The 11,439-nt window shown below is 43.7% G+C and overlaps 1 protein-coding gene across 1 annotated transcript in view; it reads left to right on the top strand.

Moving 5' to 3' along the window:
• Positions 1-468: 468 nt before the first annotated feature.
• Positions 469-11,439, top strand: part of OTOR (otoraplin) — a 32,664-nt gene continuing 21,693 nt past the window's right edge. The window contains exon 1 of the mRNA XM_073628232.1: positions 469-680. Coding sequence (XP_073484333.1) covers positions 557-680 — 124 coding nt within the window. The 5' untranslated portion in view covers positions 469-556. The remainder of the gene's footprint in view (positions 681-11,439) is intronic.

Genomic DNA, 11,439 nt, shown 5'->3' with positions numbered 1-11,439 from the left:
AAACAACAAATTTACTTACCAGATCATCGGGTGAAAATAATGGAAAGAAAACAAATGCAGCCATCATATCCAAGAATTGGTAAGCTGCAATATAATACATGTTTGCTTTTGGATTTGATACTGCTTTAAAGCAAACTGAGTAGCAGGAAGATAAGTAGACAGTATATGTTTATGGAAGTCTGCTTTAAATTGAAACTGTTGATTTGCATATCTTAGGTATGCGCAGGTTCACCTAAAAATATCAATTCTGCCACAAAGGTGGAGTTTTTTAAAATATTTTGGACCAGATATTTCATTCTATTATGTGAGCTTACAGCGTTCTCTTCCTATATCGAGCATTGCTACACAGTGTCTTTGATAAACAACTGCACAGGAGCTCTCTTGTATCCACATGTCCATGTGTGTGAATGGAATGCTGTGCAGGTCAATCCTATTGGCTGGCTCTGTTTTTCCAGATGTTCAGTTCCAGCATAAATGTACTGCAAGTGGTTCAAAGTATACACAGTACACTCTTCTAAGACACTGACTGAGCTCCTGGGAGGAAACTCTGGGGAAAATGGCTAAGACGTTTTATGTTGTGGTCATAGTCTTATGTCTGGGATTTATCCATCAAAAGGCCTATGGGGTTTACATGCAGAAGTTGTCAGATAAGAAGCTCTGCGCCGATGATGAATGCATTTGTAAGTTTGCCAAAAATGCAAATCTTTATTTTCATTTTTATCTCTTCTAATGTATTTATTTTGTTAATTTTAAGTCTACTAAGTTACAGAATTATTTTTGTTTTAATACTAATTTTTGGGGTTCTTAACAAGTGTTATTGTAACCGCGAGGTAGTTCTCAGAGGTACTCAGGGGAATTGTTTGGTAGATTAAATCACGTGCAAGTTTGAAGTTTAGTAAATACTAAATATTATACAAAACAAACTGGATTTGCTAAGCATTAATTAATGCTGTATCAAACTTTCCTATGATCTATTGAATTTATAACACTACCAATTTACTATACAATGTAGAAAGCTTCAGCAATGGAAACTGAGGTTTCAGGAGTTCAAGACGTTATGGGTTAATTTATGCTGTTGGAACTGTGCTTTTAATTAGGCCAAACATGATTAGTAATAAAACAAACATTTCGGTTTTTATTCTTAAAAATTACTGTTTTTTTAATTTATTTTTTTATCGCGTTTCAAAAAAAGTCTTAGCAAGTGATCACACAGGACACCAACCTGTAGCTGAGTTATCACTGTCTTTAACTAGTCTTTAAATTATGTATATGGTAGACATTCTACAAGTGATCACCTCTAATTTTTCATTTTCCCATTCTTCTCCTCCTTTTTACTTTTTAAAATGATGAAGATAGTCAATGTGGTTCAACCAGGGTCACTATATATGCGTATGGGATTGTGTATGTGTGCATTTATGGTCCCTGTGTAACATGAAAGTTTGATACAGATCCTTATATCCAGGGCTTTTTTTCTCAGAGAATAGGTTCAGGAACTCCCCTTTTCAAGTCACCCCTTGTCTTCACCCCTATCCACCTCTGAGCTCCGCCCCTTGGTTCCATCCCCTACCCACCTTCCAGCACGGACCTTTTTAGAGAATACAGAACCAAGTATCATTTTGTGGTGCTAAGTAATCTGTATAGATTTTATTAATAAGCATTAAGATATACACCCTTCTTTCAACAATAGACCCCCGCAACAAAATGACCCTCCAGTAACAAAAGATCCACCCCAGCAACAATAGACCCCTGTCAGCAACAACAGATCTCCCAGAAACCAGCATCAATAGACCCTCCAGCAGCCAGCAACAATAAACCCCTCTCTCATCAGTAGATCCCTCCCAGCAACAATTGCCCCCCAGCAACGATAGATCCCCCATCAGCCAGCATCAATGGACCCTCCAGTAGCCAACAACAGTAGACCCTTCCCATCAACAATAGATCTCCCAGCCTCCAGCACACCCCAGCACCCTTTGCCAGTACATACATTTAGTGCAGGAGGTGCCGGAACTGCATTCCCCCACTTCCCGCTGAAAAAAAGTCCTGCTTATATCTGTATAGGTGATAAATGACCATATTCAGGTCTGTTATCTTGATATATACAGTATATGTATATATATATATATATATATATATATATATATATATATATATATACATATATACTGTATATGTAGCGGTACCCCCGTAAGTGCTACTGGTTGAGGATGATTAAATGTAGTAAAAGCACAGTCACTGCATATTTCCTTGCAGCAGCAGGATAAATGATCATGCAGAGGCTGCCAGCACACATACAGCAGTGGTTCCATACACACTGAACCAATTACCAGGGGATGGAGATGTATTTTAAGTCTTTATGCTAAAGAAATGTGTAGGGGTATAGGGCATGGGATACTCAGATCAATTCTAGCTCCATTAAAAGCAGGCACTAACTTCGCTGTTCTACAAATAGTGTTTCCGATCTCTGAGACTGGAAGGAATGGCCAGATCAGGGGCACTGTGAAATGAACACCCCATACAGCTACACTGGCTCTTATATCCTTAAAGAGGAACTGCAGTCTGCTCACATAATTTGTAACACAAACATCTTTGCCATTCTGGAGCTTCCCTTCAACCACTTTTCATATTATTTTATATATACTGTGATTCTGTACATGAAAAATATTCTGCAGAAATCTCCCTCCACTGAGTCTGGCTGCAATCATTTTAACTCTGGGTAGCTGAAGCTGCTGCCTGTTCACTTTTTGGATTTACACAGACACACAGAGGCACACCTCCAGCTCTGCAGCTCTCATTGGCCCTCTTATGACTCATCCCCCCTCCCTTCCTGGCAAACTCTCACGAGAGTGAGAGAGAGCTGTGCATGATGTCATACGCCTAGGCTCTTTTCCAGACAACAATCAGGAAGTGGGCTGTATAAGGTATTTACTGGCAGAAAAAAATGTTTTACTATTCAAAGTTAAAACAACAAGGGCAGAAGATTTAATAGACTGAGTGCAAAATTATACAAATCAGGCTGGGCTGATTACCACCCAATGAAAACTAAATTTCACTACCATGTAGCAACCTACCTAGAAGGGTGATATACTATATATATAGATAGATATCTATCTATCTATATATCTATCTATATATAGATAGATATATCTATATATATAAAGATATATATATATATAATCTCACAAAAGTGAGTACACCCCTCACATTTTTGTAAATATTTTATTATATCTTTTCATGTGACAACACTAAAGAAATGACACTTTGCTACAATGTAAAGTAGTGAGTGTAGAGTTTGTATAACAGTGCTGTCCCCTCAAAATAACTCAACACACAGCCATTAATGTCTAAACCGCTGGCAACAAAAATGAGTACACCCCTAAGTGAAACCCCCAAATTGGGCCCAAAGTGTCAATATTTTGTGTGGCCACCATTATTTTCCAGCACTGTCTTAACCCTCTTTGGCATGGAGTTTACTAGAGCTTCACAGGTTGCCACTGGAGTCCTCTTCAACTCCTCCATGATGACATCACAGAGCTGGTGGATGTTAGAGACCTTGCGCTCCTCCACCTCCTGTTTGAGGATGCCCCACAGATGCTCAATAGGGTTTAGGTCTGGAGACATGCTTGTACAGTTCATCACCTTTACCCTCCTCTTCTTTAGAAAGGCAGCGGTCATCTTGGAGGTGTGTTTGGGGTCGTTATCATGTTGGAATACTGCCCAGCGGCCCAGTCTCCGAAGGGAGGGGATCATGCTCTGCTTCAATATGTCACAGTACATGTTGGCATTCATGGTTCCCTCAATGAACTGTAGCTCCCCAGTGCCGGCAGCACTCATGCAGCCCCAGACCATGACACTCCCACCACCATACTTGACTGTAGGCAAGACACACTTCTATTTGTACTCCTCACCTGATTGCCGCCACACATGCTTGACACCATCTGAACCAAATAAGTTTATCTTGGTCTCCTCAGACCACAGGACATGGTTCCAGTAATCCATCTCCTTAGTCGGCTTCCTTCTGGGACAAAAGCCATGCAGACCAATTTGATGCAGTGTGCGGCGTATGGTCTGAGCACTGGCAGGCTGCCCCCCACCCTTCAACCTCTGCAGCAATGCTGGCAGCACTCATACGTTTATTTCCCAAAGACAACCTCTGGATATGACTCTGAGCACGTGCACTCAACTGCTTTGGTCAACCATGGTGAGGCCTGTTCTGAGTGGAACCTGTCCTGTTAAACCGCTGTATGGTCTTGGCCACCATTCTGCAGCTCGGTTTCAGGTTCTTGGCAAACGTCTTATAGCCTAGGCCATCTTTATGTAGAGCAACAATTCTTTTTTTCAGATCCTCAGAGAGTTCTTTGCCATGAGGTGCCATGTTAAACTTCCAGTGAGTATGACCAGTATGAGAAAGTGAGAGCGATAACACCAAATTTAACACACCTGCTTCCCCACTCACACCTAAGACCTTGTAACACTAACAAGTCACATGACACTGGGGAGGGAAATGGCTAATTGGGCTCAATTTGGACATTTTTACTTAGGGGTATACTCGCTTTTGTTGCCAGCGGTTTAGACATTAATGACTGTGTGTTGAGTCATTTTGAGGTGACAGCAAATTTACACTTTTATACAATCTGTACACTCACTACTTTACATTGTAGCAAAGTGTCATTTCTTCAGTGTTGTCACATGAAAAGATATAATAAAATATTTACAAAAATGTGAGGGGTGTACTCACTTTTGTGAGATACTGTATATATATTCCATATTCAAGATTGCCAGTGACAGCTAGAGAATTTAGAAGTTCATGAAGCAACAAATATCTAAAGTGTGATAATGATGAAATATTATGCCCCTCTTCTCTATACTAGTAAAAAAAATATGTGAGCAGGGGTGCACCAGTCTTGTTGGGAATGACCACATTCTCTTTCTTTGGAGTTGAGGAATTTTAGTTTTGGATAGGGCAGAAAGGCATCAAATCCACTGTTGGGATTTTATTGCATCCCAGCTAGGGTTATTTGCCTTCCTTATTTGTCATAGTAATTAATTGTCACTGAAACAGAAAATTATGAGATATCTAAAATTTTGGATTTTTCACCAGAACAAGATGGGAGGGGAAGTCTTCCAATGGGGACACTACTACTGGTGACTGTTTAAGATATGAATTCCTCTCACTTTGTAGAGTTTGCCTGTAAACAGTCAGGGGTTTAAACCCTTTCCTATCCTAGCTAAAACTAAACTAAATACAGTTATTTTTAGCTCTACATTTGCTTGCTCTAGCCAGCTTGTTACAGTCAGATCTAGGATTGTCGACCCTGGTTGAATTGTGCCTGTAAGCCTAACCACCATATGATGTCTTTAGGTTGCTTTAGGTTTTTGAACACCAGGAGATGCCCTATCTGGTAAGGAAATGCTCTACTGGTGGGGTTGGATATTTTTCACTAGTTGTGCTATTTGCTATTGCCCCTGAGATAAGACTCAACACAATTTGTCCTGCTGTCCTCTCTCCAACTCAGCCTGTGATTGGACAAAGAAAGAATATAACAGACTGAGGTCATGAATAAACGTGTTTCTTGTCTAAACATTTTCATGCAGCACACCACATTCACTCTTAGTCCTGCCCTTCCCACTCCTAAGTAGGGATGGGCGAACGGTTCAGCCTGAGCATAAGTTCGGGACGAACTTTTGTTGTTCGGACGTTCGCCCCCCCGAACCAACCACAATTCATTGTGGCGTTGAACAGTGCATTGCAAACCCTGATTGGCTGAAGCAGTGAAATCTTCAGCCAATCAGGGCACAGAGCACTGTCAGAGTCATGATTGGACACTGTCATCATGACTTTATCCAATCATGGCTCATTCCCGCCCCACAGTATAAAAGTATTCTTTCAATGGTAGCCATTTTCAGTGTGATTTTGGTGTGGAGAGAGATAGAACAGGTCTCTGTTCAGTGCTATTAGTTAGTGTGCTATACTGTGCTATTTTGCTTCAATTGTCAGTGTAGAATATTAGTTTAGTGTCAGTCTAGGTATAGTGTGAGTGTAGTGAGGAGGACCATCATTCAGCTTTTCATAGTGTGCAGCTAGCATAGGGACAGCTCAGATAGTTTCAGTGTAGTGTAGTGAGACCATGTCAGTAATCTTGACATTAGTATATAGATAGAGTAGGGACAGTTCAGATAGCTTCAGTGTAGTGACGGTTGAACACCGTCTATTTGATTACGTTACTGCCAGTTTAATGTCATATCGTATTGCGTGCGTTACTGCCAGTTTAACACCATATAGTTTTGCATGCGTTACTGGCAGTTTAACACCATATTGTATTGCGTGAATTACTGCCAGTTTAACGCCATATAGTTTTGCGTGCATTACTGCCAGTTTAACGCCATATAGTTTTGCATGTGTTACTGCCTGTTTAATGTCATATAGTTTTGCGTGCGTTACTGCCAGTTTAACGCCATATTGTTTTGCGTGCGTTACTGCCAGTTTAACACCATATACTTTTGCGTACGTTACTGCCTGTTTAATGTCATATTGTTTTGCGTGTGTTACTGCCAGTTTAATGCCCTATAGTTCTGTGTGCGTTACTACAAGTTTAACGCCATATAGTTTTGTGCGTTACTGCCAGTTTAACGCCATTTACTTCTGTGTGTGTTAGTGCCAGTTTAACGCCATATAGTTCCACCTCTCTACCATCACGTAGAAGGGAATGTTCTGGCATTGTTGGGCAAGGCAGTCAGCCGTAAAATCCACCTTACTGCTGACACATGGTCCAGCAAGCATGGGCAGGGACGATATATATTTCGTTCACAGCACACTGGGTAACGCTGCTTGCAACTCAAAAGGATGCAGGACAGGGCTCAGTGCTGCAGCTTGTTGTGCCCCCAGGTCTCCATACAGCTGGTGGTGATGATGCCAGACCTGTGAGCTCTACCCCTTCCTCCTCCTCCGTCACCTCTATGCCCTCCTCTGCAGAATTGTCCTGTGAACATCAGGTACCCCCTAAGCGTTCAAAGGGCTTTTCCCAGAGTCAGGCTAAAAGGTGCATGCAGTGCTTCAGCTGGTGTGTTTAGGGGACAGGAACCACACCGGAGCAGAGATTCTTGCAGCTCTGCAGGGACAGGCCCAGAGGTGGTTCACACCACGCCAGCTGGAGCCAGGAATGGGTGTGTCCGATAATGGCTCAAACCTCCTGTCCGCCCTTAGACAGGGAAAGTTGACACATGCGCCATGCCTGGCACATATCTCCAATTTGGTGGTGCAGCGTTTCCTAAGTACGTACCCAGGGTTGCAAGATGTGCTAAAGCAGGCCAGAAGAGTCTGTAGCCATTTCAGGCAGTCATACATAGCCAGTGCTCGGTTGGCTGAAATTCAGCGGGAATTCCACCTGCCCGTAAACCGCCTGATTTGTGACATGCCCACCAGGTGGAACTCAACTTTGGAAATGCTGCAGCGGCTATACATGCAGCAGAGGGCCGTCAACGAGTACTTGTGTCAGTACGGCATGACGACAGGCTGAGGCCACCTCGGCTTTTTGTCCCCACACCAATGGCTGATCATTAAGGATGCATGCACTGTATTGTCACCATTTGAGGAGGCCACAAGGATGGTGAGCAGTGACAGTGCATGCATCAGTGACACAATCCCTGTTGTGTTCCTGCTGGAGCAGACTCTGCGTGGCATTATGGATAGGTCACTGGATGCAGAGCAGCAGGAGGAAGAGGAGGACTTCCTTTCCTATCAAGGCCCACTTTATGCAGACACCATCATTCCTATGTCATAGAGCACACAGAAGGAGAGAGGGGAGGAGAAGGAGGATTCTGGCACTTTCATAGGCTTTCAAGAAGAGGAAAACATGGGTCAATCTGTAAGCGATGGCTTTCCAACCCCAGGACCCTTGGGAGTAGTACGTGGCTGGGAGGAGGAAGTTCCAGATGCTGTCATCCTGAGTGACCCCGAGGAGTCTGCTTCTCAAGCCTCTGCAAATTTGAGGCGCATGGGCAACCTCATGCTTCAAAGCCTGCGAAAGGACCCAAGAATACGTGGCATAAAGGAGAAGGATGATTACTGGTTGGCAACCCTCCTTGACCACCATTATAAGGAGAAGGTCTCTGAACTCCTCCCATCCGCACAGAGAGTGCAGAGGATAAAATCTCTTGAGGACACATTAAAGAGGATTTTATTGAACATTTTTTCTGACTCTAGTAGGTTACAGTGTGGTGGAAAACGTCGTTTTGAGTCTTCCGTTGGTCAAGAAAGGAGCGTTAGAGAAGGCATCCACCTAAGTGAGGCATTTCGGAATTTTTTTAGTCCTCGCCGCCCAGGGCTGTCAGCTTCCACATCCCATCGGCAGTGTCTGTATCACATCGTGGACGATTACCTTGGGGCCAAAACAGAGACAGAGAGCTTTCCAGCTGACGATCCACTGGCTTACTGGGTCATGAGAATAGACCACTGGCCAGAACTTGCCCAGTATGCTATTGAGTTGTTGGGCTGCCCTGCATCCAGTGTGCTTTCAGAATGGGCATTCAGTGCTGCAGGAGGTTCTGTTACTGATCATAGAACGCGTCTGTCCACAGACTGTGTGGACCACTTGACTTTTATAAAAATGAATCAGTCCTGGATTACCAGCTATGAAGCCCCTGATGCTGATGTCACTGATTAAGACTTTTTGGGCTGTGGAATCTCTGCAGGACTTCGAGGCTGCCTAGCTTTGAGGGCGTTCAATCATTTCATCTGGAAGAATGTTTTTGGTATAGGTTCCATGGGCGCAATTAACACCCAAAGACCAGTTTTTCTGCACCTGTCTGACAGGTGCATATCATTGCAATTTTTTACAGCAAGGCAAATTCTTGCTTTCATCAAGAGTACTTCTATTACGGTGGGAAGGCACCACCGACAGCCAAAGACCAATTTTTCTGCTTGCATCAAGAGTACCTCTATAGGGTTATGGTGGGAAGGCACCACCGACACCCAAAGACCAATTTTTCTGCACCTGTTTGACAGGTGCATATCATTGCAATTTTTTACAGCAAGGCAAATTCTTGCTTTCACCAAGATTATTTCTATAGAGTTATGGTGGGAAGGCGCCACCGACACCCAAAGACCAATTTTAACGCACCCGTTACTTCTATCCAAAGTCAAAGTGACACCAGAATGTATCCAAAAAATCTCTAATCTTGTTCCCAGTGCACTACATTGTGGCCTCATCATACACACTGGCTCCCCAGCTGTTGCTGAGCAAGATAAAGGCAGCTTGCAGGAAAAATTTCATTTTTTTTTGGCTTTATAAATTCAATTGTTGCTGCAGCAGATTGTAGACATAGTACAAATCTGCCACTTTACAGTTAGACTAAGGGGACCCCCCCGGCACTATATTGGAAGGAATTTTTCATTCTTACGCCCCGTACACACGGTTGGACATTGATCGGACAATCCGACAACAAAATCCTAGGATGTTGGCTCAAACTTGTTTTGCGTACACACGGTCGCACAAAGTTGTCGGAATTTCCGATCGCCAAGAACGCGGTGACGTCAACCACATACTAGACGAGACGAGACTAGAAAAGGCCAGTTCAGAACCAAGCGCGGCACCCTTTGGGCTCCTTTTGCTAATCTCGTGTTAGTAAAAGTTTGGTGAGAGACGATTCGCGCTTTTTCAGACTCGTGGCTTTCAGATCGTTTTCTGTGGTTCAGTTTGTGCTTGTGGGTTTGTATCTGCTCTTCAGTGCGTGCAAGCAAGCTACTCGTGACTCAGTCATTGTGTTCTTGTTCGTTCGTTACTGTTTTTCAGGTCGCTCTTCACAGGCCTTGCTGTTCTTCAGTGCGTTCTTTTACTTCGTTCTGAGCAGCTGACCGTTTTCTAGCCATGTTGCGTATACGTACTCCTCGTAGAGTTCGTGCTGTGTGGGGGCTTGGTGTTGGGGTCCTGACCTTGACACAAGTCCAGTCCATGAACAGGGTGGGGAGGAGTTCATGGACCAAGAATTGGTTGCTTCAGCGTGACCAGTTCTGTCACATGCCTTTGCTCCGTGAGATCCGTGAGAATAATCCTGATGATTTCAGGAACTTTCTCAGGATGACGGACCCCGTATTTCACCATTTGTTGGCTTTGCTGACCCCCTATATCAGCAGGCAGGATACCTGCATGAGGCAAGCCATCACTCCGGAGCAGAGGCTCGTCGCTACCCTGCGGTACTTGGCGACAGGGAGAAGCCTCCAGGACTTGAAGTTCTCGACTGGCATCTCTGCCCAGGCTCTGGGGATCATTATCCCGGAGACCTGTTCTGCCATCATCCAGGTCCTGCAGAAGGAGTATATTAAGGTAAGATTTTTATCCTTTAATATCACATTTTATTGTATATAATGTTTGCTAATGTAATGTATTTCTTTCCTCATTCCCTAATTACCATGATTGGAATATGCTGTGAATGTCCCCTTTGTCCTCATGCATGCTTTTTTTTTTTTTTTGTCTTTCATACATATTTGCCTTCACTTACCTCCCCAGCATGGTCTCCTGCCCTATATATTCACCTCATGTAGTCACTTAACAATGTATTTTATCAGCTCCATAGTAGTGCTTTACCCCAAACACCCCCTAAAATGTTTTGAAATGTGATTTGTGTTTTAAATTCAGGCAATTGATGGGAAACACGTCCACATCGTCCCACCACCCAACTCGGGGTCGTACTATTATAATTACAAGGGGTTCAATAGTATTGTGATGTTGGCGGTGGTGTCGGCTAATTACGAGTTCCTGTATGTGGACGTGGGGAAGAATGGCCAGATGTCCGATGGTGGAGTCATTGCCCAGATGGAGTTTTACAGGCGTCTCCAGAATGGCAGCTTGGACTTGCCACCTCCAGAAGAGAATGTGGAAGGACTCCTATTTGTCTTTGTTGCGGATGAAGCATTTGCGCAGGGGGACCATCTTATGCGGCCATTCTCGATGAGGACCCTCACCCCGGACCAGAGGGTTTTTAATTACCGGATGGCCAGAGCCAGAAGAGTGGTGGAGAACACATTTGGAATCATGGCCAGCCGGTTCCGCCTATTTCTTACACCCATCCATATGGCGGAGTATAAACTGAATCATATAATCCTGGCATGCTGTGTTCTACATAACTTTTTATGGCAACATTCTGCCAACTATGCTGGCTCAGTTGGGCCTGAGGCCGGAATTATAAATGAAACAACCCTGACCGCGCTTGAAAGTGGCCGTCCTGGCTTGCCCTCCCAGAGTGCCCGTGATGTCCGGCTAAGATACCTTGAGTTCTTTGCAGGTAGGGGGGCCATCAATATGCCAGACAATTTGTGAAACCTTGATCAAATAAAAAAAAATTAAGCAAATCTTTGGTGACATTTACTGCTTGTGTTTGTTTTAGCTGACCCTGACCGAAATGTGGTGAGTCCTGAAAATGGCGTGATTGTGTAACCTTATACAA

The sequence above is a fragment of the Aquarana catesbeiana genome, linkage group LG04 (assembly GCF_042186555.1).
Source record: "Aquarana catesbeiana isolate 2022-GZ linkage group LG04, ASM4218655v1, whole genome shotgun sequence".
Classification (NCBI taxonomy): Eukaryota; Metazoa; Chordata; class Amphibia; order Anura; family Ranidae; genus Aquarana; species Aquarana catesbeiana.
Note: the sequence above shows the minus strand (reverse complement) of the source record. Positions and strands in the feature narration are given on the sequence as shown.